Source organism: Gopherus flavomarginatus, chromosome 4, assembly GCF_025201925.1.
Source record: "Gopherus flavomarginatus isolate rGopFla2 chromosome 4, rGopFla2.mat.asm, whole genome shotgun sequence".
Taxonomy (NCBI): Eukaryota; Metazoa; Chordata; order Testudines; family Testudinidae; genus Gopherus; species Gopherus flavomarginatus.
The window spans coordinates 59,908,007-59,931,364 of NC_066620.1; the positions used below are offsets into that span (position 1 = coordinate 59,908,007).

The window sequence follows — 23,358 nt, forward strand, 5'->3', positions numbered from 1 at the left end:
GCAATGTGTGGGAGATAAAGTGGGGGAGCTGCAGAGATGAAGATGTGTTTCAGTTCACACAAGAGCAGAGGTGGGCAAACTACGGCCTGCGGGACCCTCCTGCCCGGCCCCTGAGCCCGCTGGCACAATGCTTTGGCTGTGAGCTCCTGGGGCATCGCAGCTGTAGAGCCCAGCCTGACCCATTGCTCTGTGCTGCGCGGTTGCGTGGCTGACTCCAGCTGGGCGGCACAGCTGTAGTGCCACTAGCCACCAGTGCTCCAGGCAGCGCAATAAGGGGGCAGGGAGCGGGGGGGTTAGATAGAGGGCAGGGGAGTTCGGGGTGGTGATCAAGAGGTGGAGGTGTGGATAGGGGTCAGGGTGGTCAGAGAGCAGGGTACAGGGGTTGAATGGGGCAGGGATCCCAGCGGGGCAGTCAGGAAAGAGAGGAGGGGTTGGATAGAGGGGTGCAGTCAGGATAGAGACAGGGGTTCCAGGGGCAGGCCGGTGACAGGGAGCAGTGGGGGTGGATGGGGCAGAGATCTGTGGAGTGGGGTGCATCAGGGTGAGAATCAGGGGGGCTCAGATGGGGGTGGGGCCAGGTCATGCCTGGCTATTTGGGGAGGCACAGCCTCCCCTAACCAGCCTTCCTTACAATTTCCAAAACCTGATGTGGCCCTCAGGCCAAAATTTGCTTGCCCCTGTACTAGAGCATCCAGGTAGCTTTGTGGTGGAGGGGAGCAATAAGGTAAAGAATCTTACCTGCAAGGAAGCAATTCTGGGAAATAGTAAAGAAAAGTATCCTAGTGATAACATGAAGAGGCTGATAAATGTCAGGAAATTCACAGTTGAGTACAAGCGCTGCAGCTCCCCCAATTTGCCCCAGGCCCCCTGAATCCTCTGGGCAGCCCTGGGAAAGGCTGGGGGTGATACAGCCGCACTAGAGGAGCTGCTGGCATGGGGTCACCCAGCGGCCCCACATTCTGCTCCTTCCTTGTCTTTCCAGTGTGGCATGCTGGGTATAAATAGCTTACTGGTACAGTGTACCAGACCATACTGCCCTACTTGCACCACTGATGTTCTGGATCTCTGCGACTCCTTCCATCCCAGGAGCTCGAAGCACTTCATCGCTATGCAGACAAACTGAAACACTCAAAATAGGGTTTGAGTGGGAATTAAATGTTGCCTAGCCCTTTTGCTGGCCCTCTGCACAGGGGTGAATTTCACCCATCAATGAATAACTCTTAGGATATGTCTACACAGCATTTTAGAGAGAGCCTCCCAGCCCAGTCAACAGACTTGGGCTAGCAGGACTCACGCTAGTGCTCTAAAAAGAGCTTTATAGATGGGGCTTTGAAATTGCATCTTGGTTTCAGTCTGAAGCCAAGGGCTGTGGGGGCTGAAACTTCAAAGTGTGGTCTGTAGAGCTATTGTTTAGAGTGCTAGTGTGAACCTTGGTAATTATTTCTGTTGATCCAGGCTGGGAGGCTCACTCCAACTGCTGTATAGACAAACCTAACAATACCTATGTACAGTAAGTAGTTCGTATTATCCCCATTTTACAGATGGGTAAGCTGAGGTACAGAGAGGTGATATGATTTGTTCAAAGTTATGTAGGCAGGCAGTAGCAGAGTCCCCTTATCCCACCTCTCCCTGCAACCTGAGTAAGGGGTAGAGGATGGGTGTCTTCATCCCTCCTACTTGCTGTCTAGTGCTGCTGAACTGGCATAGGGTGTGTTGCGTTGTACTTTGCTCCTGGTATAGGCTAGCTTGCTATTCCTCTCAGCTGTGAATAGCAGAAAGTAGAGAAGAAACGAGGACTCAGAAGTGTCTCTGTAATCACGGTACCTTCTGGGGATAGTCCTGGGATAGTGCAACTTATTCACTATCCCTTCCTCAGGGCTGTGCCTAAAGACACAAACTATCCCAATGAGTGTGTTTGGTTGTGTGTTGTAAGTACTGAGGTAATAATAAAAGGATTTATTACAGCTGGAAAAGAACTAGATGTAATACCAAGGGGGAAATAGTGTTGATGGAATGACAACATTGAGGGTATGCATGAATGGAAATGGGTTAGCATTAAACACTAAGGACAATCATAACCTTTTCATGTTGTTTTAAAATCGCCATCCAAACAACCTTCAATTTCAGCTGCAATATTAACCTGAGGAAATGAGCCTCTTAGTTCAGACATCTTTATATCTAACTTTCATTGGCCAATAAATGGCACTGTCACATCTTGGCAGTCTGTTTTCAGGGCATAGTACTAGTTAGGGGTTACACTGTTTACTCTGAAAACAGTGTGCAGAGTAAGTATCGACTAAAAAATATGGGACCAAACCAAAACCCCAGATCCAAGCACTGTCAGCCTCAGGGTACAGACAGATATCAGATTTGTGGGTTGGACACATCTCAAATATGTGGCCCAAATGTTCAAAGGTGGCCACTGATTTTGACTGCCTTCTATTTTTGGATATGCAACTTGACGTTCCTTGAGGAAGCATTTTAGAAGCATCCAGAATTCCAAATGAAGTCAACACAACCCAAACATTGCCTTGAACAATCAAACTCACCACGTTTCATATTATGCGCTCAGTAATTGAGGCACTGAAAACCAATAGCCGTTTTTCAGTTTGGGCCTAAAATATTTAGTCTTGTAATCACAAATATTCTCACTGCCAGTTACAAGAACATTTATCTCCCGTGAAGAATGAATGCTACAGAGAGCCTCGCATGCGTGTGCACACTCTCTCTCTCTCTCTCTCTCTCTCTCTCTCTTTGAATTTAATTTGGAATCTGAATCCAAATTTCAGTTTTTCTGGGTGGCCCTGTCTAATCTCCAGTGTGCCAATTGCTATGATGAGTCGGTGTTGACTTCCCTAGCTCCATCTCTTAGAATAAGTCACTGGGACATTTTATACAATCATCTCTCTCATCTCTTTTTTTTCCCCCAAAATTTTTTATTCATAAAATGTCAAGGTTGAAAGGGACCTCAGGAGGTCATCTAGTCCAACACCCTGCTCAAAGCAGGACCAATCCCCAACTAAATCATCCCAGCCAGGGCTTTGTCAAGCCTGACCTTAAAAACCTCTAAGGAAGGAGATTCTACCACCTCCCTAGGTAACCCATTCCAGTGATTCACCACCCTCCTAGTGAAAAAGTTTTTCCTAATATCCAACCTAAACCTCCCCCACTGCAACTTGAGACCATTACTCCTTGTTCTGTCATCTGCTACCACTGAGAACAGTCTACATCCATCCTCTTTGGAACCCCCTTTCAGGTAGTTGAAAGCAGCTATCAATGCCCCCTCATTCTTCTCTTCTGCAGACTAAACAATCCCAGATCCCTCAGCCTCTCCTCATAATTGAAGTACTGTTCCTATAAAATATTCAATACAAAAAAAAATCTATAACAGGATAGATAACATGGTTCCTACATAAGTAAGAAGATGCACAGCTTTCCAAGCCAACCCCTTCACTTCATTCAAAGTCATGCTAAAGACTAAGTTCTGCCCCAAAGCCTGCAAAAACGAAATAAATTCAATTAAAAAAAGAAAACTGTTTGTTCATTACTAAATACACATCCTCCACCCACCATCAGGTCTCTCTTGTTGATGCTTACCCTCACTTTGCATCATATCTACATTCTAAATTGTGAGGAACTTTGTCTAACTTATTTATACCTTGTACCACACCTTGCATATATCTGGGCATGATACAAATAAAAATTAGTAGAAGGTGCTTCTTCAGCTCATAAGAAGAGCCAATGCGTTGTAACTCTTGTGATGCTCTGTACCTCAGGGGAACACCCTACATCCCCATGTTCATACTTATGAAATGATTGTGTGGTATCCAATGCAAAGTTTGTCATGTCGAGTGTCTTTGGAAGGCTCATGATGTACTGAGCATTGTTGTTATAGGTTATAATTTCAAGTATATAGTTATGAGACTGAAAATGTATCCTCATGGCTTAAAGCAAGCCCAGACAAAAACTCTCCAAGAGCAGAGAGGCAGTTCACACCTCATCAGGGCAGGTATGGGACAAACTCAACCCAGCCTCATGGGAACAAAGGACGCTGGCCTAAGCAGCAACAAGAGAATCTGTTAGACTCTTGAGGAAATCACCCCCTTTCCTTTGGTCAGTTTAGAACTGTGATGAGGTAATGCTCACCTGACTCTGAAGCAGGGGTGGAGGCAAAGCCAAGAGGGAAGAAAGGGCATGATAAAAGGGAGAGACATTTGCCATACTCTTCCTCTCTCTTCCATCTACATCTACAGACACCACACCAAGCGACTGAAGCACTGATTAAAGGGGAGAGCCTGACTGAAGAGCACCCAGCCAGCCTGTGGTGGGAAGCATCTAAGTTTGTAAAGGCACTGAAAGTGTTAAGATCAGTTTAGAATGTTTTTTATTTCATTTAACTAAATCTGACTTGTTATGCTTAGATTTTAAGTGATTATAAGTCAGTCTTTATAGTTAATAAATCTGTTTGTTTATTCTACCTGAAGCAGTGTGTTTGGCTTGAAGCATGTCAGAGGCTCCCCTTGGGAAAACAATCCTGGAACATATCAGTTTCTTTGTTAAATTGAAACTCGTATAAGCTTGCAGTGTCCAGCAGGTATAACTGGACACTGCATGACAGAGGTTCCTAGGGTTGTGTCTGGGACCGGAGATATTGGCTAGCGTCATTCAGTTGCAAGTAGCTGGGAGCAGCTTACATTCTAAAGCAGGGTTTCTCAAACAGGGGTGACGGCTTGTGTAAGGAAAGCCCCTGATGGGCCGGGCCCGTGTGTTTACCAGCCTCGTCTGCAGATCTGGCTGATCGCAGCTCCCACTGGCTGCGGATCACTGCTCTGGGCCAATGGGAGCTGCTGGAAGCAGCGGCCAGTACATCCCTCAGACTGCACTGCTTCCAGCAGCTCCCATTGGCCCGGAGCAGCGATCCGCGGCCAGTGAGAGCCGTGATTGGCCGGCCCTGTGGACGGGGCAGGTAAACACACCAGCCCGGCCCACCAGGGGCTTTCCTTACACAAGTGGCAACCCCTGTTTGAGAAACCCTGTGCTAGAGGCTGTGCATGAACAGCCTAGGAGTGGGGGTTCTCACAGCAGAGCAGGGTAAGGCTGGCTCCCAAAGTCAAGGATTGGAGTGACCTAGCAGATCTCTGGTCCAGATAACACCGGAGGGGAACGTCACAACTATACATTGGGAGATATCTAAAGTAATGGTCTGGGAGGGATGGCATCAGACGGTAACGACTTTGTCAAGAGTTCTTTACAGATCTGTACTGGATTTCAATGAGTCATCTGGAGATGAACAACTCTTTGTCCTCTTACGCATTCTCTGGGCCAACCAGTTCTCTGCTTAATCACCGATCCAATTTATTGATATATTGTTCTGAAATCTACATTATTAAACCCACTAACCTCTGCACACTAATGTATCCAAAGGGATATCAAAGTAGATATGTGCAGTATCTATTCTCTGACGCAAAACCTTCACTCTCATTCAGCTTTCCAGCATTAAAATATTTTATTATAGTGTTTGGCCCATAAACTGTGAGCTAATGTGACATTTAAACTCCCCTTTAGCTCTAGTCTGAATTTTCACCCCTGCACTCAGTAATGACAATTTCCTTTTAATTGGTCATCCAGATGCTGCGCAAGTTCAATTATTTCAAAATAGCCCTGCCACTGGTCTTCTCCTCTGGATGTCTGACTCATGTTACTTCATTCTGAAGCCTTGATATTGGCCTTTGGTCCAGGTTTGTAATGAAAGCAAGATTGTTTTTGACATCAGTGGAAATAAGACTGTTAGATTCTTGAACAGTGTGTGATCTCCTTTAACAGTAGGGAACACTCTGTAATATACCCTGCAGTATCTATTCAAACTAACTGCTAATGAGGAAAAAAATGGCTTGAATGGAAACATAGTCCCATTTCCTTGTTCAGTCTAGGAAGATAGAGAAGGCTGTTTCTGCTCATGCTTTGCATAACCTTGGTTCTAAATTATTCTTTGTAGAGGAACATAGCAATTTATAGACTGGATAAGGCCAGTAGCCCATCTAGTCCAGGGTCCTGCTAGTGGCTAATGTATGATGAGTCAGAGGAAAACGTAACTCCTGCTAAAAATGCTCCTAGAAAATTGTGCAATGCTGTCCACTAGTTTGAGGGGATGGAATTTTTTTCTGACACCACAAAGGCAATTAAATTATTCTCTGAAGCATGAAATTTAATTACTCTTATCCAACGCATCATGGTTAAGGGTCTTAAGCATAGGACTAGGAATTGTGAATTCCTGAATACCAATCCCAGCTTTGCCATCAACCTTTCTATGCCTCAATTTCCTCACATGTAAATTGAGGATAATACTTGCTTACCTCTATAGAGAAGTTGTCAGGAATCATTGGCTGATGTCTGTACAGTGCTCTGAAGATGTAAGAGGTTATATAAATACTAAATGTGGCTATAGTAGTCTTGGCTTATATACCGCCAACAATTTGTTGCAGTCTGTTTACAGAATTCAGTTTAATCTCTGTGTTTCATTAAAGCAAATATAATCAGGCTTATGTGTAAATGGGAGGAAGAGTGCAAGAGGAGGTGGAGCTGAAGAGCCCTCATGCATTAGAGAAACACACTAAAATCTCATGATTTTGAAAAAATATATATATTTTCTCTTAACCAAGGAAGGAGGCAATCACACTGGGCCAAAAAAAAAAAATCATTTGCTAGACATGCAATACATTTGCTAGTACAGCACAATATTGAATTTGTATAAACTGGAATGCTCAGAGACAAAGACCTTGTAAGGGAGTCTTCAAGTATTCCTCAAGGACATTTTTTTAGAAATACCTGCCCTTTAGTGAAATTTTCTTGAAAATCTGTTTGTTCCTCATCTGAACAACCACTATTATCTTCATCCGTATCTCTGACCTCTCATTCTCTCCCTGATTTGTCTTTTCCTATTATTCTCATCTTAACTCCAGATCTGATTCACCTCCCATTGAAGTCCATTAAAATATTGCGAGTTAAACTCTGAGGCTCTATTTCTTCAGTTACTCATGAGATTAAGTCTCTGCAGTACTGAGGTCATAGTTTGTAAACTCTCCCGAGCAAGGAGACTGTTTTGTAGAGTTCCAGGTGCTGGGTAGGTAATTTAATAAAAATAATTAATGTAATCTCTCTGGCAGGGATTCTTCATCAGCCTCTCAAGAAAGGGGTAAACTCCATTCCTTAAGAAAAAAAGCCCTATAGAATTTAATAGACAAGGATAGTTCTCCTACAGGTGAACTTTCTTTGTTTTTGTGTCATCATATAGAATTTTCTTGTAAATTCTGTATGATATCTACTATATGATCATGTGGGATGGTTCACAAACCCTGTGCAAGAGATGCCATTCTCTATTAAATTCTCTGGCCTTAATTGTCAGTCCTCCTCCTTATACCCCAGCCCTGCATGGCTAAGGATCTTTTGTGAGGGCTTCTCACAACATCAGAGCATACGTGGGAAGCAAAGCAGCTACTGCCAGGCTGCTGAACCCCATTTCCTTGCATGTACGTGACTAGAGGCAATAGCCTGATGTGACCGCCCCAAAGAGATGGTTCAGATTATTTCCTCCCTGGCACAAGCAAGGAACTATTCGATTGCAACTCAGTCACAATCTTGTTCTTGCCCAGTTTCTAGGGCAAGGGAGCTATGCACTGCTCCTGGTTTACAATCCAGGCCTAAAGATTATAGAGTAATTTCTGTAGGGCCCTATTATATTTCTGTAGAACCCTAGTAGTTTAATCTCTATTAAAATAATATAGGACTTCTTCTTGAAGGAACAAAAGTCAGGATATCACCGCAGCCATCCCTTCAGTTTTGTGGCAGAATTTTAACAGAGGTCTCCTATAAGGTTCCAAGAACCCTTTCCAGCACATCCCTTAGCAAAAAGTCCTGTAGCATTTAATAGAGCTAATAATAGATTCCTGTGGAAATTAATGGTCTGAACCAATGCCTGTTAAAGTCAGTTGGAATCTTTGCATTGACTTCTATGGGCTTTGGATCAGGGCCTAAGCAGAGCTCTATAGATAGTTTTTACAATACTATCTAAAAGACAGCAGGATTCCTGCTATAGAATCCTATAGGATGGCTTAAATTCTCTACAAAATGTTATCAATTGCTATTAAATCCTATATTAAACTGGTATCACTATCCATTATGACTTTTTTAAATGTAAAATGTTGATGAAACAGGACTAGTGAGGCAAGTAGTTTTAACTGAAACATAGTAAAATGAATGGCAATTTTCCTCTTTTCTTTATTCAAGTGCTCTCCAAGTGGAAGAGTTCGATACACAATTTCTGATTTGCACAAGGGGGAGGTCCTTCTGTGTTAATGCTGCACCCGTAGGCAGCAAAATATTACTAACTGCCTCTTTAGAAAATAGCTCTTTTCCAAAAACAGCTAACCAGTGCCCGGGTTCTTGTATTTTAAGTAGTTTTAAGATCAATTCATTGAAATAAATGTAATGTGGATCACTTAAAATAATCTCAGGGCAATGCAGGGTAACATTAACATACATACAGTTTGAGTTAATGAGAAAAAAAGTCTACAGAATTTTCTGTGGTTCATCCATAGTATTTTCTCTTTCCTGGAATTTTGAGAGGAATCATGACTGCAGCCCAAATAGATCTAATTTGTTCACCCCTAATGCAGTATCAGTTGGTAGGCACAGATTGACTTGAGTCTGGAGGATTATTGACCACTATAAACCACTTTTAATCATGGAACCGTGTGCAAGAAGGGCATAGTTCATCTCTTTCCCAAATTCCCAAGTAGAAGGAGGGAAGAAAAATCTCTTTAGTCATCCTGGTGAGAATTTTGTCATTTTAATCCTCTCCTTAACAAGATATGATTTTTAAGGAGCAAATTATAACTTTTTCAAAGTTAATGATGCTGGATATGTGTTTTGATTTGAAATACTCTAACCACAGCTATTGTTGTTGCATTTAATTGTATAGCTCTCAAAAGTGTGCAGAACACTTTTTAACAAAACAAAACAAAAAAAGAAAAAGAAAAAGAAATGGGTGAAGTCCCTGTCCTGAAAATCTTAGGTTCTATTAACAGGCATGACTTAATAGGCTAAAAAACGAGAGTGAGGGTTGAGGTGAGGAAGGACACGGGTTTCAGAAATAAACTGATTATCAGCAGAATCTTAACTGTGAAGTTTTTTAATTTAAAAAAAATTGTTTATTCTGTGGTCAAGGTAGAAGAAGTGAGCCATAAGCAGAGATCTGAGGCCCTGATTCAGGGAGGCACTTAAGCTTGTGCTTGTCACTTAAGCATTTAAGCTCATGCTTAAGTGCTTTCCTTAATAGGGATGCTAGCCTGGATAATGAGAAATTTGTGACTTTCCAGACCCAAACTGGGAGGGCATTCTGGGTGAAATGCATACACTTCAAATGGCCTGTACAAGGATCATGCAACACTTAAGCCCCTTTTTTGAGTGTTTAAGTAGTGACATGGACCATGTGCTGGCTTTCAGAGCAAGAGTGAATTTCACCCTTCATGCACAGAAGTCTTGGGAAAAGTCACAGAAGTGATTGTGTGAGAAGAATAGATATATGGGGGATTGAGGATAAAATCATTGATACAGTTAAGTATTTTATTATACTTCCACACTGAGGAGGTGTAATAAATACCCCAACAAACCAGTGTGTGCACATACATATGGGGCAGGGATTATCAAAATCCTCTAAGTATGCAGTCAGACTGGCATATGTAGGGCATGAATTTTTCAGCATGAGATTCCATTTCTGGCTCTAGCTGATCATTTTTTCAGAACACTCTGCTTCCCAGAAAGTATCGTGACTGCTTGCACTCAAACGGCTTGATGCTTGTGTTATCCAGAGAAGCACGCAAAATGACATTTAATGCACTAATGTTTTGGTCAGTATTAATCGGTAAAATACCTCCCCAGATTAAATACTTTGTGAACAACTGTAGGGGGTCTAAAATTATAAATATCTCCCAAAAGTCAAGTTTTTACCCAAAAAGATCGTACTTTGTCCACTGAAACTGATGCTTTGAATAAGCAAAACTAGTGCTTGAGAGCTAAAAAAGAGCTGGATTGTAACTGGGAGGTTTGGGAAGAGTTGGGATTATGGCAATACTTAGGATAGTTTGAGAGGTGACCATAAAGACTTAACCCTGTGGTTGGTGCTGTGCAACCAATGCCGTTAAAGTGCCCAGCATTCTATTCCCATGACTGTTCTCTTCTTCTTTAAGAGTGTAGAGGAGGCAACATGTTTGGCCCATGTTGGGGACTGAGGTTCTCTTTTAGTCCTGCAATGATCCTTCTGGCTATGGAAGACTGGCACTAATGAACTCTGAGAGTCCAGTTCAGCCCTTCAGCAAGCACTTGCTCCTCTCAAACTGTGACATGGGCCCTGGTGGCAGAGTTTGGATCTGGGTCTGAAGTTTTCCAAAGTTTGAGAATATTTGGATCAAGGGTTTTACTTTGCTCAAATTCTTGGGCAACGTCAGAAAATCATGACATTTTTAATCTGCATGTTGAGCTGTTGCTTATATTCTAAATATTAGAACTATTAAAAAGAATTCATCCCTGGTGTAACTCTAGTGATTCTACTGGAATTACAACAGTGTTGAATTTGGCCCACTGTATATCAGGAGGTAGCAGTCATTGCTCAATGTCAGTCCTGCTTGGCCATCTCTGAGCAGCAATGTTCAGAGCCCACGCCTGGACGAGGACTTGGGATTGTTTCCAGTGCAATAGCGGGACAAGGAGATGGCACCACCATCCTGTGAACAGTGCCGTCATTCACATTAGAAGACATTAAATTGTGGTCTCTTCTGCTGTTTGATAGGTGTCCAGGTAGACACTAAAGATCTCAAAGGATAAAGATTAGGGAGATACTCCTGGCTGTCCTCTCTTGATAAAAGAGATTTTAATACTCATTGCTACATGTGAGTTATTGCAGTGTGCCTTTTTCCATACAGCCATTGATGTGCCAGTATTTAATTCATTGTTTTGTAAAGCACTTTGGAGGATACCCTTCAAATAAAAGGTGTTATGTGAATCTGAATCTTGTTTTACTGTATCCTGTTTGTAGGAGTGGAGAGGGTTACATGTCCAACAGTTATTGAGCACGACTCTGCATTGGAGATTTCCCCTCTTCTTGCCTAAATAATAGTTTAAGTCCCTTTCTGCTACCTTGATAAAATGATTTCTAAAGTGTCACAAAAATGTAGGCTGCTGTAATAGTGTGATGGAAATACAAATAGTTAAGCTACCAGCAGATATAATTTACCATACAGCATATCCTGCTACAGGTCAAGGGTGGGGGTGAAGGTTGTTTGTTGGGGAGGGTTAGATTTTTAGAGGGAATGTGGTGCTGTAAAAACATTCATGTGTGATAGATCTAGAGCATGATGTCTGGTCTATTTATAGAACAGCTAAACTGTGGACCATGAATCTTTTCCCATTCTGATCCACCAATCTTCCTTTATAACGATACACTTCTAGGCATGAGGATAGCTTCTCTCCGTTGGGTCATTCACTCCTTGTTTGATGTCCCTGATAAATCTGCCAGTTACTGTCATATTTATAGTGTTTTTTGTGATGTGCCCACCTCTCTACTAGGAAGTGGACTGAGAATTACCCATTTTTTTCACATAGATTACTTCAGCCTAAAAAAATCCATTTCTAGGAAGTTGCATCACAAACTCTGAAGAAGGTTTGTAATGAATCTGGCCTCAAGTGAGCCTACCCTTCCTCTGTCTTGAATTCCAGTGACATAAAATATCTGCTTGGCCACAGCTCTGAAAGTTAATAAAGTTTCAGTGGTAAACTATGAGAGACCTGAGAATTTCAAACTGAAGTTATTGCACCAGTAACTCAGAAAAGCAATTCCTAAAACTCTTGACACATTTATCCAGAGGGTTAGCGGTAGCACAGAAATGGAAATCATTGTTGAAGGCCACTGTGTACTTGGAATTAAAATCCATCAGTCTTTTGAAACAGTGAGGAATGTTTTTCATGATATACAGATGTTCCTGCATTTTTTCAGAGTAAATTATATCCAAAGCTGGTTCACCCTGCTTATAGATAAATTAGTTACCTTTTAGAGATTAAAGGGACACTGATGAGATGGCTTTAGTCTCCAAGTTTTTGGTTTTTTTTAAAGGGATGGGTGGGAAAAGAGAGGTGGCTTAAAGAACAGCATATGGATAAAAATGCTTCCATGATTTGATCTGATTTTCTTTAATTTCAGTGAACACAAGATTTATTTTGCAGGGAATAGTAGGAGGAAGGATAAGGTGTATATAGCCTTTATTGATTTAAAAGCTGCCTTTGACTCTTTTGATTGTCACTCCTTTGGCTGTGCCTGTAAAGTTACTGGTGTACCTAGAAAATTCCTCAATCTTCTTGTAGAAATGCATTGCTAAAGAGAGAGCTGTGACTGCTTAGGTAGTAGGATGTCCAATTGGTTTGAGCACAGTAGTGGCATCCATTCAGTGTGTGTGGTTGCCCCCAAATGATCTGTTCAACCCCATTATTGACCGAATGATGGAAGCCATCACTAGCTGCATACCCGGGTGATACTGCATACTACTTATATACTTCTATATAATAGACTTGGAATATGAGAATGACAGGGCTGTATTCACATCCTCATGAACTAATCTCATCAATGACCATAATTTATATATGGAAGAAGCAAGTAAGCTTGGTCATCAAGTCACCTGGAAGAAGACCAAACTGATGAAGGTGGCTAATGAACCTCTACTCCTACCATCATAATCAATGGACAAGAAGTTGAATTCATCAGTTCATTTGAACATCTTGTCTCTGTTTACACCAAGGAGGGAAGTTGCCTTGCTGACATGAAACATCAAGTCAACAAGGCTATGGGTGTTATGCACGCTTTTGGGAGCCTGTGTAATGTCAACACCACATATCAACTCAGACTAAGATGTGTATCTGTCAAGCAGCAGTGGCTTTTGTCCTTTTGAACGGCTCTGGGCCACCATAGGGATGTAAATATACCAGCTGGGCACTTTCAGCATGAAGCCGTAATGATGTATTGAAGGCATAGGGTGGCTTCATCACATTATAAATGAGGAGGTCAGGCATCAGACCAACCAGCCTCCAGCATCTCCCGAAGTGACAGTGTTGGCCCAGGTAGCTTGGCCATCTGCTTCATATGTTGGGTCCATACAAATTCTCACGCTTTATGTTTGATCCAACAAAAGCTTGATGGAGAAAACTTGCACACAGCCTTGCACATGCTGGAGGGATATTGTGGCTTCCAACTTTGCCCCCTTCAGCCTTAATATAGAGCAGGATGCAATGCAAGCAGGAGACTGGACCCTCTGGAAAGGGGTGATCCGAAGTGTGTACTCTACATTCCAGAAGCAGGGGAATAAATGAAGATTAGTTTGATGTAAATGTCACCACAGGCGCCAACTTTCCTTGGCGTTGACGCACCCTACTGGCCCCGCCCTGACTCCGCTCCCTCCCTGCCCTTATTGGACCCATCCCCAAATCCCCACCCTAGCCCCACCTCTTCCTCGAGCACACCGCGTTCCTCCTCCTCCCAACAACTGTTTTGCAGCACAAATGCTGGGAGGTAGGGAGGAGAAGCAGGACACGGCGGCACACTCAGGGGAGAAGCTGGAGGTGAGCTTGGGCAGAGGGTGGGGCAGAGCAGGAGTCGGCACCTGTGAATGTCACCTTGTAGTGGAAGCCTCAAAACAAAACTATTGGGCTGGCACATGAGAACCAGAAAGTGAAACTGACCATAAACAAGAAATGATACCGAGCAGTCTAGTGTCACTATTCATGCTGAGAAGAAGAGCAAAAAGGGGATCAAATGGCATAAATGCTTAAAAATAACATTTTCTTATTTAAAAAAAAATCAGAGAGTTCAATAATCTAAAGTGGTGTTAGTAGGTAGATGGGTAAAGAATTTAAGATATTCTACCAGACCCAAGACCTCCTAAGAACTTCACAGTTGTCATTGTGCAGTGTTTCAGTTGTCATTGTGCAGTGTTTCATGGCCATTAGTGACAGTGGGGGATAGAATGCGTATCTTCTTGCTCCAAAAGCACTGGCTATAACTATTGGAACTAAAGGAGAATATATTTTATTTATTAACAATGTAGGACCTGTGATACACAGTTAATCAGTTCTGATTCTACACAGCATGGGGCAGTGGTGCACACATGTATTATTATGAGTTCATTAAAATAAATACTGTGCCAGAGAGAGAGATGATTTTATTTCCTTTTTGGGATGCTGTTAAGCTGGTAATGTCGCTTGAAAAATATGTCAAAATTTGGGCAAGTTCTTATTTGATTCAGAATCCATGTAAATTGTGTAGTTTCTTTTCTCAGAAACATCTGCTCCAATGCTCTTTTTACTAAAGATAGATAAATTCCTATGTCCAGCCCACTTGACAACACCATAATAACAAACCGACATAAAATGGAGCAATTAGGGATCTTGATAAGGAAACTTCTGTTTCAAGAGGCAGTTATAAAAGAGCAACTGCTTCTAAACTTTCTTGCAACTGACCCCATTAAGTTAATCTGAAATAGTTATAATGTTCCTCAAAAATGCCTAATATTGCTGTTTCAAAGTATCCTAAGGAAGCAAAATATGTTTTTGTTCTGTTTTAAACAATTGCAGCTGCGGTGTATTGAGAATTTTCTAACAGGCCTTATGGAACACCTGTTCTGTTTGTTCCCAGATGACCAATTACAATAAGCTTAAAAGGAAATCTTATATGCTTTTATCCATTTTTTGTTCTGGTGTCCTGGAAGAATCTATGAAAGGAAATTTAAAGAACAGGGGAAAGGCCTATACAGCAGGGCTACAGAGTTCCTCATCTGTATTAATGGTCTGAATATGGTCAAATGGGTAGTGACCAAAAGTTACCATCATCCAGGGTACTGAACAGACTCACGTGAAATGAATTGGTGGGCTGGTCTAGCTCCTAGAATATGACTATTCCTATCACAAAACATCCTTTTGCACCTGTCACTAATTGGTATCTTTATTGACAACCTCTACACCAGGGGTAGGCAAACTACGGCCCATAGGCTGCATCCAGCCCACCAGCCGTTTTAATCCAGCCCTCGAGCTCCTACTGGGGAGCTGGGTCTGGAGCTTGCCCCACTCCAGTGCTCCAGCCGGGGAGCAGGGTCGGGGGCTGCTCTGTGCGGCTCCCGAAAGCAGCAGTATGTCCCCCCTCCAACTCCTACGCATAGGGGCAGCCATGGGGCTCCACTCTGAGTAGGGGCAATGTACAGAGTGCTGCCCCCACAGCTCCCATTGGCTGGGAACCACAGCCAATGGAAGCTGCAGGAGCGGCGCCTGTGGATGGGGCAGAGTGCAACAGAGCTGCCTGGCCGCGCCTCCATGTAGGAGCCTGAGTGGGGGACATGTTGCTGCTGCTACTGGGAGCCACTTGAGGTAAGTGTCACCCGGAGTCTGCACCCCTAAGCCACCCCCACCCCACTCCACCCCATCCCCTTCCCACCCTCCGAATTCCTCGGTCCCAGCCCGAGCACCCTCCTATACTCCAAATCTCTCAGTCTCACCCCAGAGCCCGCAACCCCAGCCAGAGCCCTCACCCTCCTGCCCTTGTCTGGCGCACCGTCCCACACCCTGAACTCCTCATTTCTGGCTCTACCCTGGAGCCCTCATCCCCAGCCAGAACCCTCACCCCCTCCCGCATCCCAACCCCAATTTTGTGAGCATTCATTGCCCACCATACAATTTCCATACCCAGATGTGGCCCTCAGGCCAAAAAGTTTGCCCACCCCTGCTCTACACAGTGACTAAGGTTGGAATGAGCCACAGAGAGTGAATTGTCCATTCATGCCCTTTTGTTCCTAAATATAAATCTGTATACCTTGTAGGTCAGGATTGTGGCATGTTTGAGGGGAGGAGGGAGACTCACATTGTTACGGCTTGTGTTTATACCTGTCCTGTAGACATACAATGTCAGGGCCAAATATAGGGGTGATGTGCTAAGATGCTGAAAGTTGCATATTAAGTAAGTGCCACAGTATCTAAGTAGGTGTAACTTTGATGCTGAGTGGCTGGAAAAGTGGAGTGCAGCAGCAAAAACAACAAGTCGGAGGGTGAGAGGTATGCATGTAAGGGGTTGGTCTTTAATTTTCTTCCAGCCTCTCAGTGAACACATTATTAAGCCAGGATAGACTCAGACTCTGCTGTTCCCACTTGCGCTTGCTTAGCAACATGTAACTTACATTGCCTTACACATCATTTCTGAATTTGGCCCTTAGTCTCCAGGGCCATAGTCAAGTTAAAAGAAAGAAAAGTACAAATTAAGGGAACAGTACAGACAGGGAAATGGGCCATTTTAATTTTAAAACTCATACGCATTTGGAGTTCCAACCAGCTACATAGAAGCAAAATGCATTACATCAAACAGATATGAAGTCTGGGAAATACAGCTATTCAGCAAACCTCTGAGGATAACTTATTGCCTGAATCTGTATAACAGACGTTGTTGGCGGAAGGCAGGAAAGAGTGGTATTTAGAGAAGGCGTACATATGTGTGACAGATTTCACAGCTCACTTTGCAAAGGAAGTTGGGCTCCTTTTAAACAGCTGCAAAACATCTGCAAGAGATCTCAGAGCTGAGAAGTGTGGCAGATGAGAGAGCGAACCCGTCATTAGCTGATGTTATTCATTTGTCATGACATCTCCACTCTTTGGAAAAAAAATTCTTAGAGGTTTATTTTTGCAGTCTAAGGAAGCAAAAGCCACTGGTGGGGCATCATAGGGGGACAGTATGATAAGCCGTGGGTCGAGCTGCTATGTTTGGACATGTGTGCCTTGTAAAATAGCCTCCTTTCTTACCACTCTTATCCTGTGTTGTTTCCTTTTGCTTTGTGATGAGACCAGATGGGTGCTTCTGCAGAAGAGAGTTGGACACCTTAAGAAACCTTTTCGGATTTCACTGGAATATGTTGCTAGTGGGAACAGGAGTGTAGCTGCCATAGACTCCTTTGCAATGAAGAACTGCAGTTCAGGTAATGTAGAGTATTCCATTCTTTCGAACTCATTGTGTCTTGCTACCATTTTAAGTTAAAAGGTTTTTGTCAATTATACAATCTTCATATAGTAAAAAGTTCTACTGTAGCTAACTTAGTCTCCCCTAAGCATTCAATGCAGTACATGACATTTTAGTTTTCTGGGAAGTTTAATGATAGCACTTCCATTAAATACAGGCTGTATCCTTAATTCAAGCACTTCACTTCAGTGTTTCACCCCAGAGGTGGTCACATTTCAATTTAGTTGTATGTATTCAGTTTGTGAATCATGTTGGAATCCTCAGGTATTATATGTAAATGCAGAGGATTATTAGTGGTAGTACTTAGCCTATTGGTTTTTGTGGATTTTATTAAAATATGTCTAGAAAATATTATTAGGAAAATTGGTGAAAGTTTATTTAAATGTATGTTCCTTTTTCAAACTCTTCAGGATAGAGAAATCTATTGAAGCCTATACCTAATTTTGATCATTATTTGTATTGCCATGCTCAAAAGTGTAGTTATGATTACAGCCTTGTTGTGTTAGCACTGTACAAACACATAGTAAATTGCTATCAGTTCCAGGCAGAGAGAACACGTGGTGCTGAACATGCAAGGTACATCCAGCTGTGCTGCTGAAGGTGTGGTGCTGTACATACTTGCCATCCCAATGAAGATAATGGACAACCGCAGCACAGGTGGTTCAAGTAGAGGACTGTTGTCATCAGTGTCAAAGTTAAAAAGAATGTGTTTTTAGGCACTGAAGAAAAATAAGAGGGGCCTGATGCTTATTCAAACACCTAGCTGCTTCAATAATTTATTTCAACAAGAAATGCTACCCCATGATTTCATGACATGAAGGTAAACTGTGGCCATGTACTGAACACAATTAATATTAAGAACAAGAGGGAAGAAACACAAGCCAAAATAAGGAAAGGACAAGTTCAAAAGTATTTAGATATGATAGATGTGTTGAAGGGCTTGATGAAATTCACCCTAGGGTACTTTAGGAACTAGCTAAAGCAATCTTGGACCCATTAGTGGTCATCTTTTGAAAACTCCTTGATGATGGCGAGACTGGAGAAGATAGCACCTATCTTTAAAAAAGGGAAATAATAGTGACCTGGGGAATTTAACTTCAATGCCTGGAAAGATACTGGAACAAATTATTAAAAGGGTTAGTAATAGCCAACATGGATTTGTCAAGTATAAATTATTCCAAACCAACCTAATTTCCCCCTTTGACAGGTTTACTAGCCTAATAGATGGAGGAAGCTGTAAATGTGATATATCTTGATTTTAATAATGCTTTAGACACAGTCCCCCATGACATTCTCATAAACGAACTAGAGAAATATGATTTAGATTAAATTACTATAAGATTGGTGCAAAACTGGTTGAAAGACTGTGCTCCAAGAATCGTAATCAGTAGTTCACTCTCAAACTGGGAGCATGAATCTAGTGAAATCCTGCAAGGCTCAGTCCTGGCTCGGATACTATTCAATATTTTTATTAATGACTTCAATAATAGAGTGGAGAATATACTTCTAAAATTTATGGATGATGCCAAGCTGGGAGAGGTTGAAAGCACTTTGAAGGCCATGTTTAGAATTCAAAATGAGCTTGGTCTGAAATAAACAAGATGAAATTCAACAAAGACAAGTGCAAAGTATTACACTTAAGAAGGAAAAATCAAATGCAAACTACAAAATTGGGAATAACTGGCTAGGTAGTAGTACTGCAGAAGAGGATCCGGGGGTTATAGTGGATCACAAATTGAATATCAGTCAACAATGTGATGCAGCTACAAAAAATGCTAATATCATTCTGGGGTATTGTGACCGCCCCAGGGTACAAACTGGACTTCAGAACTGTGGTGTCCTCCGAGTTCTCCAAACCAGGGTGTCTCTCACATTGCTTTGCAAGTGAAAAGCAGCCTCCCCAGGCTTTGCTCCCACACAGCCATCAGCATGTAAAGGCACACGCAAGGTTACATGAATGCTTTCTCAGCCAATCACAAACAGCTGCATGGCAACACATGCATATCCCTCAGCCCTAGCCTTGCACACCAGAAATGTGCTGCTTACACTGCTCAAGACCCCCTTGGACAGGGCAAGCCCTAATAAGTCTGTCATTTTATCAAAGAGAATGAATATGCCCCAGCCCTTTTTAAACTGAGCAGAGATTCCTCAGTCACTTCAATCAAAACACATTGGTTAGATAAAAGAATAAAACAAGTTTATTAATTGAAGCAAGATAGCTAAATTTTAAGTGTAGATAAGTGATGCAGCTATAAAAGGTCAGACTTGGTTACAAAAGAAATAAAAGATAACTACACAATCTTATTCCTAAACCTTTACCAAGCTAAGAAAAAAATTAAGCAAACAGCTTTTTTCACTACTTTGGATGTTGCAAGCAGTTCATGGTTGTTAGTACACAGGCTGGATTGGCTTCCCTGGCTGGAACCAATCTCCCCAGTTCAAAGTCTTTCAAGCATTCTTGTTGCCGTAGAGATGGGGGAAGAGAGAGGTGACCGGTGGCCTTTGTTCCCCCTTTTTATGTCCTGACATTTTTACTGGAGAAGTCCTTCCTGGGTTATGTGGTCAGGAAGTTCTATTGCATACGTGACCTGCCAGCTGTCCTTCAGGTGAACTGTACTTCTCTTGTTTACAGCTCCCCTGCTGATGAATGACCGGTTAAGCAGACAATGCTCTTAGCACCTGGCTGCGTGTTGGCCACGCCTTTTGTTGTCTCTGAAGAGCTAAACTGTGGGTGTTCCCCCAGATTACAACATGCTCCAATTACAAACAAATAGCAAAATCTAATATCACCATATACCATGTTGATATACACATTTTAACAGGAAAATGATGGTCAACTGATACCTCAGAAGGCATATTTTGTACAAGGTCTATCATAATTTTGTAAAACTGGTGAACATAGTAATGTAGACTGTCACAGGTATATTGACAGGAGTGATGTATGCAAGACGTGGGAAGTAATTGTCCCACTGTACTCAACACTAGTGAGGCCTCAGCTGTAATACTGTGTCCAGCTCAGGGCACCATACTTTGGGAAAGAAGTAGATGAACTGGAGAGCAACAAAATGATAAAAGGTTTAGAAAACCTGTCCTATGAGGAAGGGCATATTTAGTTGTGAGAAAAGAAGTCTGAGGGGGGACCTAAAAAGTCTTCCAATACAGAAAGGGCTGTCATACAGAGGACAGTGATCAACTGTTCTTCATGTCCACTGACAGTAGGACAAGAAGTAATGGGCTTAATCTGCAGCAAGGGAGATTTAGGTCAGATATAAGGGAAAACTTTTTAATTATAAAGATAGTTGAGCATTGGAATAGACTTCCAAGGGAGGTTGTGGGATCCCTATCACTGGATTTTTGAACAGCCCACATAACATGTTGTGGACTGCATATGCAGCCCACAATTGTAAATAGATTGAGAACCACTAGGGTAGACAAACACCTGTCAAGGATGGTCAGGGAGGTTTACTTGGTCTTGCCTCAGCATAGAGGGCTGGACTTGATGACTTCTCAAGGTCTCTTCTAGTCCTATCTGTCTATGATTCTATAATATCCTGCTGGTACTGATTCAGATTATATTTCCATAAGCTCTCCTTTCCTGGAGCCAACAGTCCGTGCAACAACTGAAAGGTAGCCTTAGCTGAGCCCTGATCAGGCAATAGAAGGCATTGTGGCCCTCTGAATTATTGATGTCAGTGACAGTGGGCATACAGCATTACCCAAAGCAAACATTTTCAATTGCTTTGAAGAGGGATTGACACCTTTCTTAAGGTGACTGATTTCTACTATTTGGGCTATCAATATATATTGTGAGCCAGAATGGGAGTGAATCTGCAATTATATGTATGGATTTCAAATGGCTGGCTACAACCATACTCATTAAACATACACTGTGTACTGTATACAGTCCACATGGAATAAGACTACTTATTCTTTTTCATTAGCTTGTAATTAAGTCTTTTGTAGGCAGCTTAACATGTGCTACCATATCCTCTTACTAAAGAGAAGCCAGTGATGAATAGTAGCAGGTGATGACCTTGGGGTAGGGGAGGGAACAGGAAAAGCAATAAGAAAGGATGAACCTAAATGTACTCTTTCTGCAGCTGTTTGGATCCTATCAGCAACTTAAGTGCTTAGATGCTATAATAATCAGTGTAGTGTGCTTTATAGATTGAAGTGTTTGGAAAATAACATTCTAAGCAGAAGTATTAACAAGCAATTGTCCAATGACTTAAATGAGTCTCTCTTTCCCTAAAGAATAATTTGTTTTTAAATTGCATATATTTAAACATAAAGGGACAAAAACCATTTTTAGGAAACAATACTGAGGAAGATGAAGATCTGGATCTGAATTAGACATAAGGTGAGTTTTGAATGAAGGTACAGGTTTAGGTTTGGGTTTAATAGTAAAGAGATCTCACAAAATCTTGATCCTCAGAATGATTTTCTGATATTTTCAGAAAGATGCTTCTCCTGTGAGGTTTCTATCATAATGAATATCAGAAATCTCAACTCATGAGACTAGCGCAATGGGATCCTGGTCTCTGACTAGGGCTCCTTGGTACTCTGATAATATAAATAATAATTTTTCCAGTCTTGGACAAAAACATCACTAGAACTGAGATTTTGGCTGCACCTGAATTGGAAAATATCCCTTCCCATTTGAGAGCCAAATCTTCAGAATTGAAGCCAGGGCCGCCCAGAGGATTCAGGGGGCATGGGGTCTTCCCCCACCACCAAATTGACACTGAAGACCAAGCACTTCGGTGGTGGGTCCCAGGGCGGAAGGACTCCATGCCACGGGTCTTCGGGGCACTTCGGCCCGGAGCGGAAGCACTCCCTGCCGACGAATTGCTGACGAAGACCCAGAGCGGAAGAAGCTCTGGGGGCCCAGGCCCTGTGAGAGATTTCCAGAGCCTCTGAAGTGAGTGAAGGACCCCACTCCAGGGGCCCTGAAAAACTCTCGTGGGGGCCCTTGGGGCAAATTGCCCCACTTGCCCTCCCCTCTCGGTGGCTCTGATTGAAGCTGGATCTCTGAAATTTGAAAAGATTCTGGATTGAACTGTCTGGCTCAGTCCCATCTCTGCAAATTGATGATGTGGCAAGTATTTTTAAAAATAGCTTGTCTACCTCTTGTCCTAGGGATCCTTTTGGTATGGAGAGCTGAAAATAAATAAGATAACAGGCAGAAAAAGAATTGAAGAAAAGAGAGAAACAGACCAAATTCTGCTGTGTTCCACTGGTGAAAAGATGCTGCAAGCCAAAAGAGTTACTCCAGCTTTGCACTGGCAGAACAGAGAGCAAGATTTTTATCATTGGTGGGGAGAGGCAAGCAATGCAACAGTAGGTTATTAGAGTACAACCCCAATTTTCTAAACTGATCAACTAAAACTCTTGTTTAACTCAAGTTTAATCATGTCCCACAGGATCATATTGTATTAGTACTATGTCTTCACTGTGCTCTGCATCTCCAGACCCTCCTCCTCCTCCAGTGCTAGAAAGCATTAGAAAATCACAAGCATTTTCTCTTAACTGCATTTGAGATCCTCTGAGCCTCAGAATGCAGATGCTTAACTGGCCTTGGTCAAGTCACAATGACAAGGGAGAAGATAAATCTAACAGTTGGGGGCTTTTTAAGCTTGCTATATCATACCATCCAGAAGTGCACATAACAAATCTACGACACCATGTCATCTCGTTGTTCTAACCCAGTGATTCTCAAATGTTTGTACTGGTGACCCCTTTCACATAGTAAGCCTTTATTTAACACCATTATAAATGCTGGAGGCAAAGTGGAGGCTGACAGCTCGCAACCCCCCATGTAATAACCTCACAACCCCCTGAAGGGTCCCTACCTCCAGTTTAAGAACTCCTGTTCTAACCCGTATTTATTACTACTACCACCACATCTCTCAATTATCACTTCAGTCCCATTGACTTCAATTCATGAAGAGCTCTGAAGCACATGCTTAAGTCTCATTGACTACAGTGAGATTTTAGCATATGGTTAAGTACTCTTCCTGATTACGGATGCTTTCCTGAATCAGGGTGTCAGGTTCTGATCTAAAGCCCATAGAAATTAATGGAAAGACAATGCCCATTGCTTCAGTGGCTTTTGGATCAGGTCCTGAAACTGGTAGCATTCTCCATAATAGTGAATTGCTGCCATATCTTGTATTAAATGTGAAACAAATTGTGGTAGTGTGTAGAGCAAAATAAGCAGTCCCCTAATCTTAAAAAAATAACGTTTACTATTCAGAACAGTAGATGCC

At 42.3% G+C, this 23,358-nt stretch overlaps 1 protein-coding gene across 1 annotated transcript in view; it reads left to right on the forward strand.

The window, feature by feature from the left end:
- ALK (ALK receptor tyrosine kinase) overlaps positions 1-23,358 on the forward strand; it is a 637,574-nt gene that overhangs the window by 383,897 nt on the left and 230,319 nt on the right. The window contains exon 5 of the mRNA XM_050948434.1: positions 16,921-17,048. Within this exon, the coding sequence (XP_050804391.1) occupies positions 16,921-17,048 (128 nt within the window). The remainder of the gene's footprint in view (positions 1-16,920; positions 17,049-23,358) is intronic.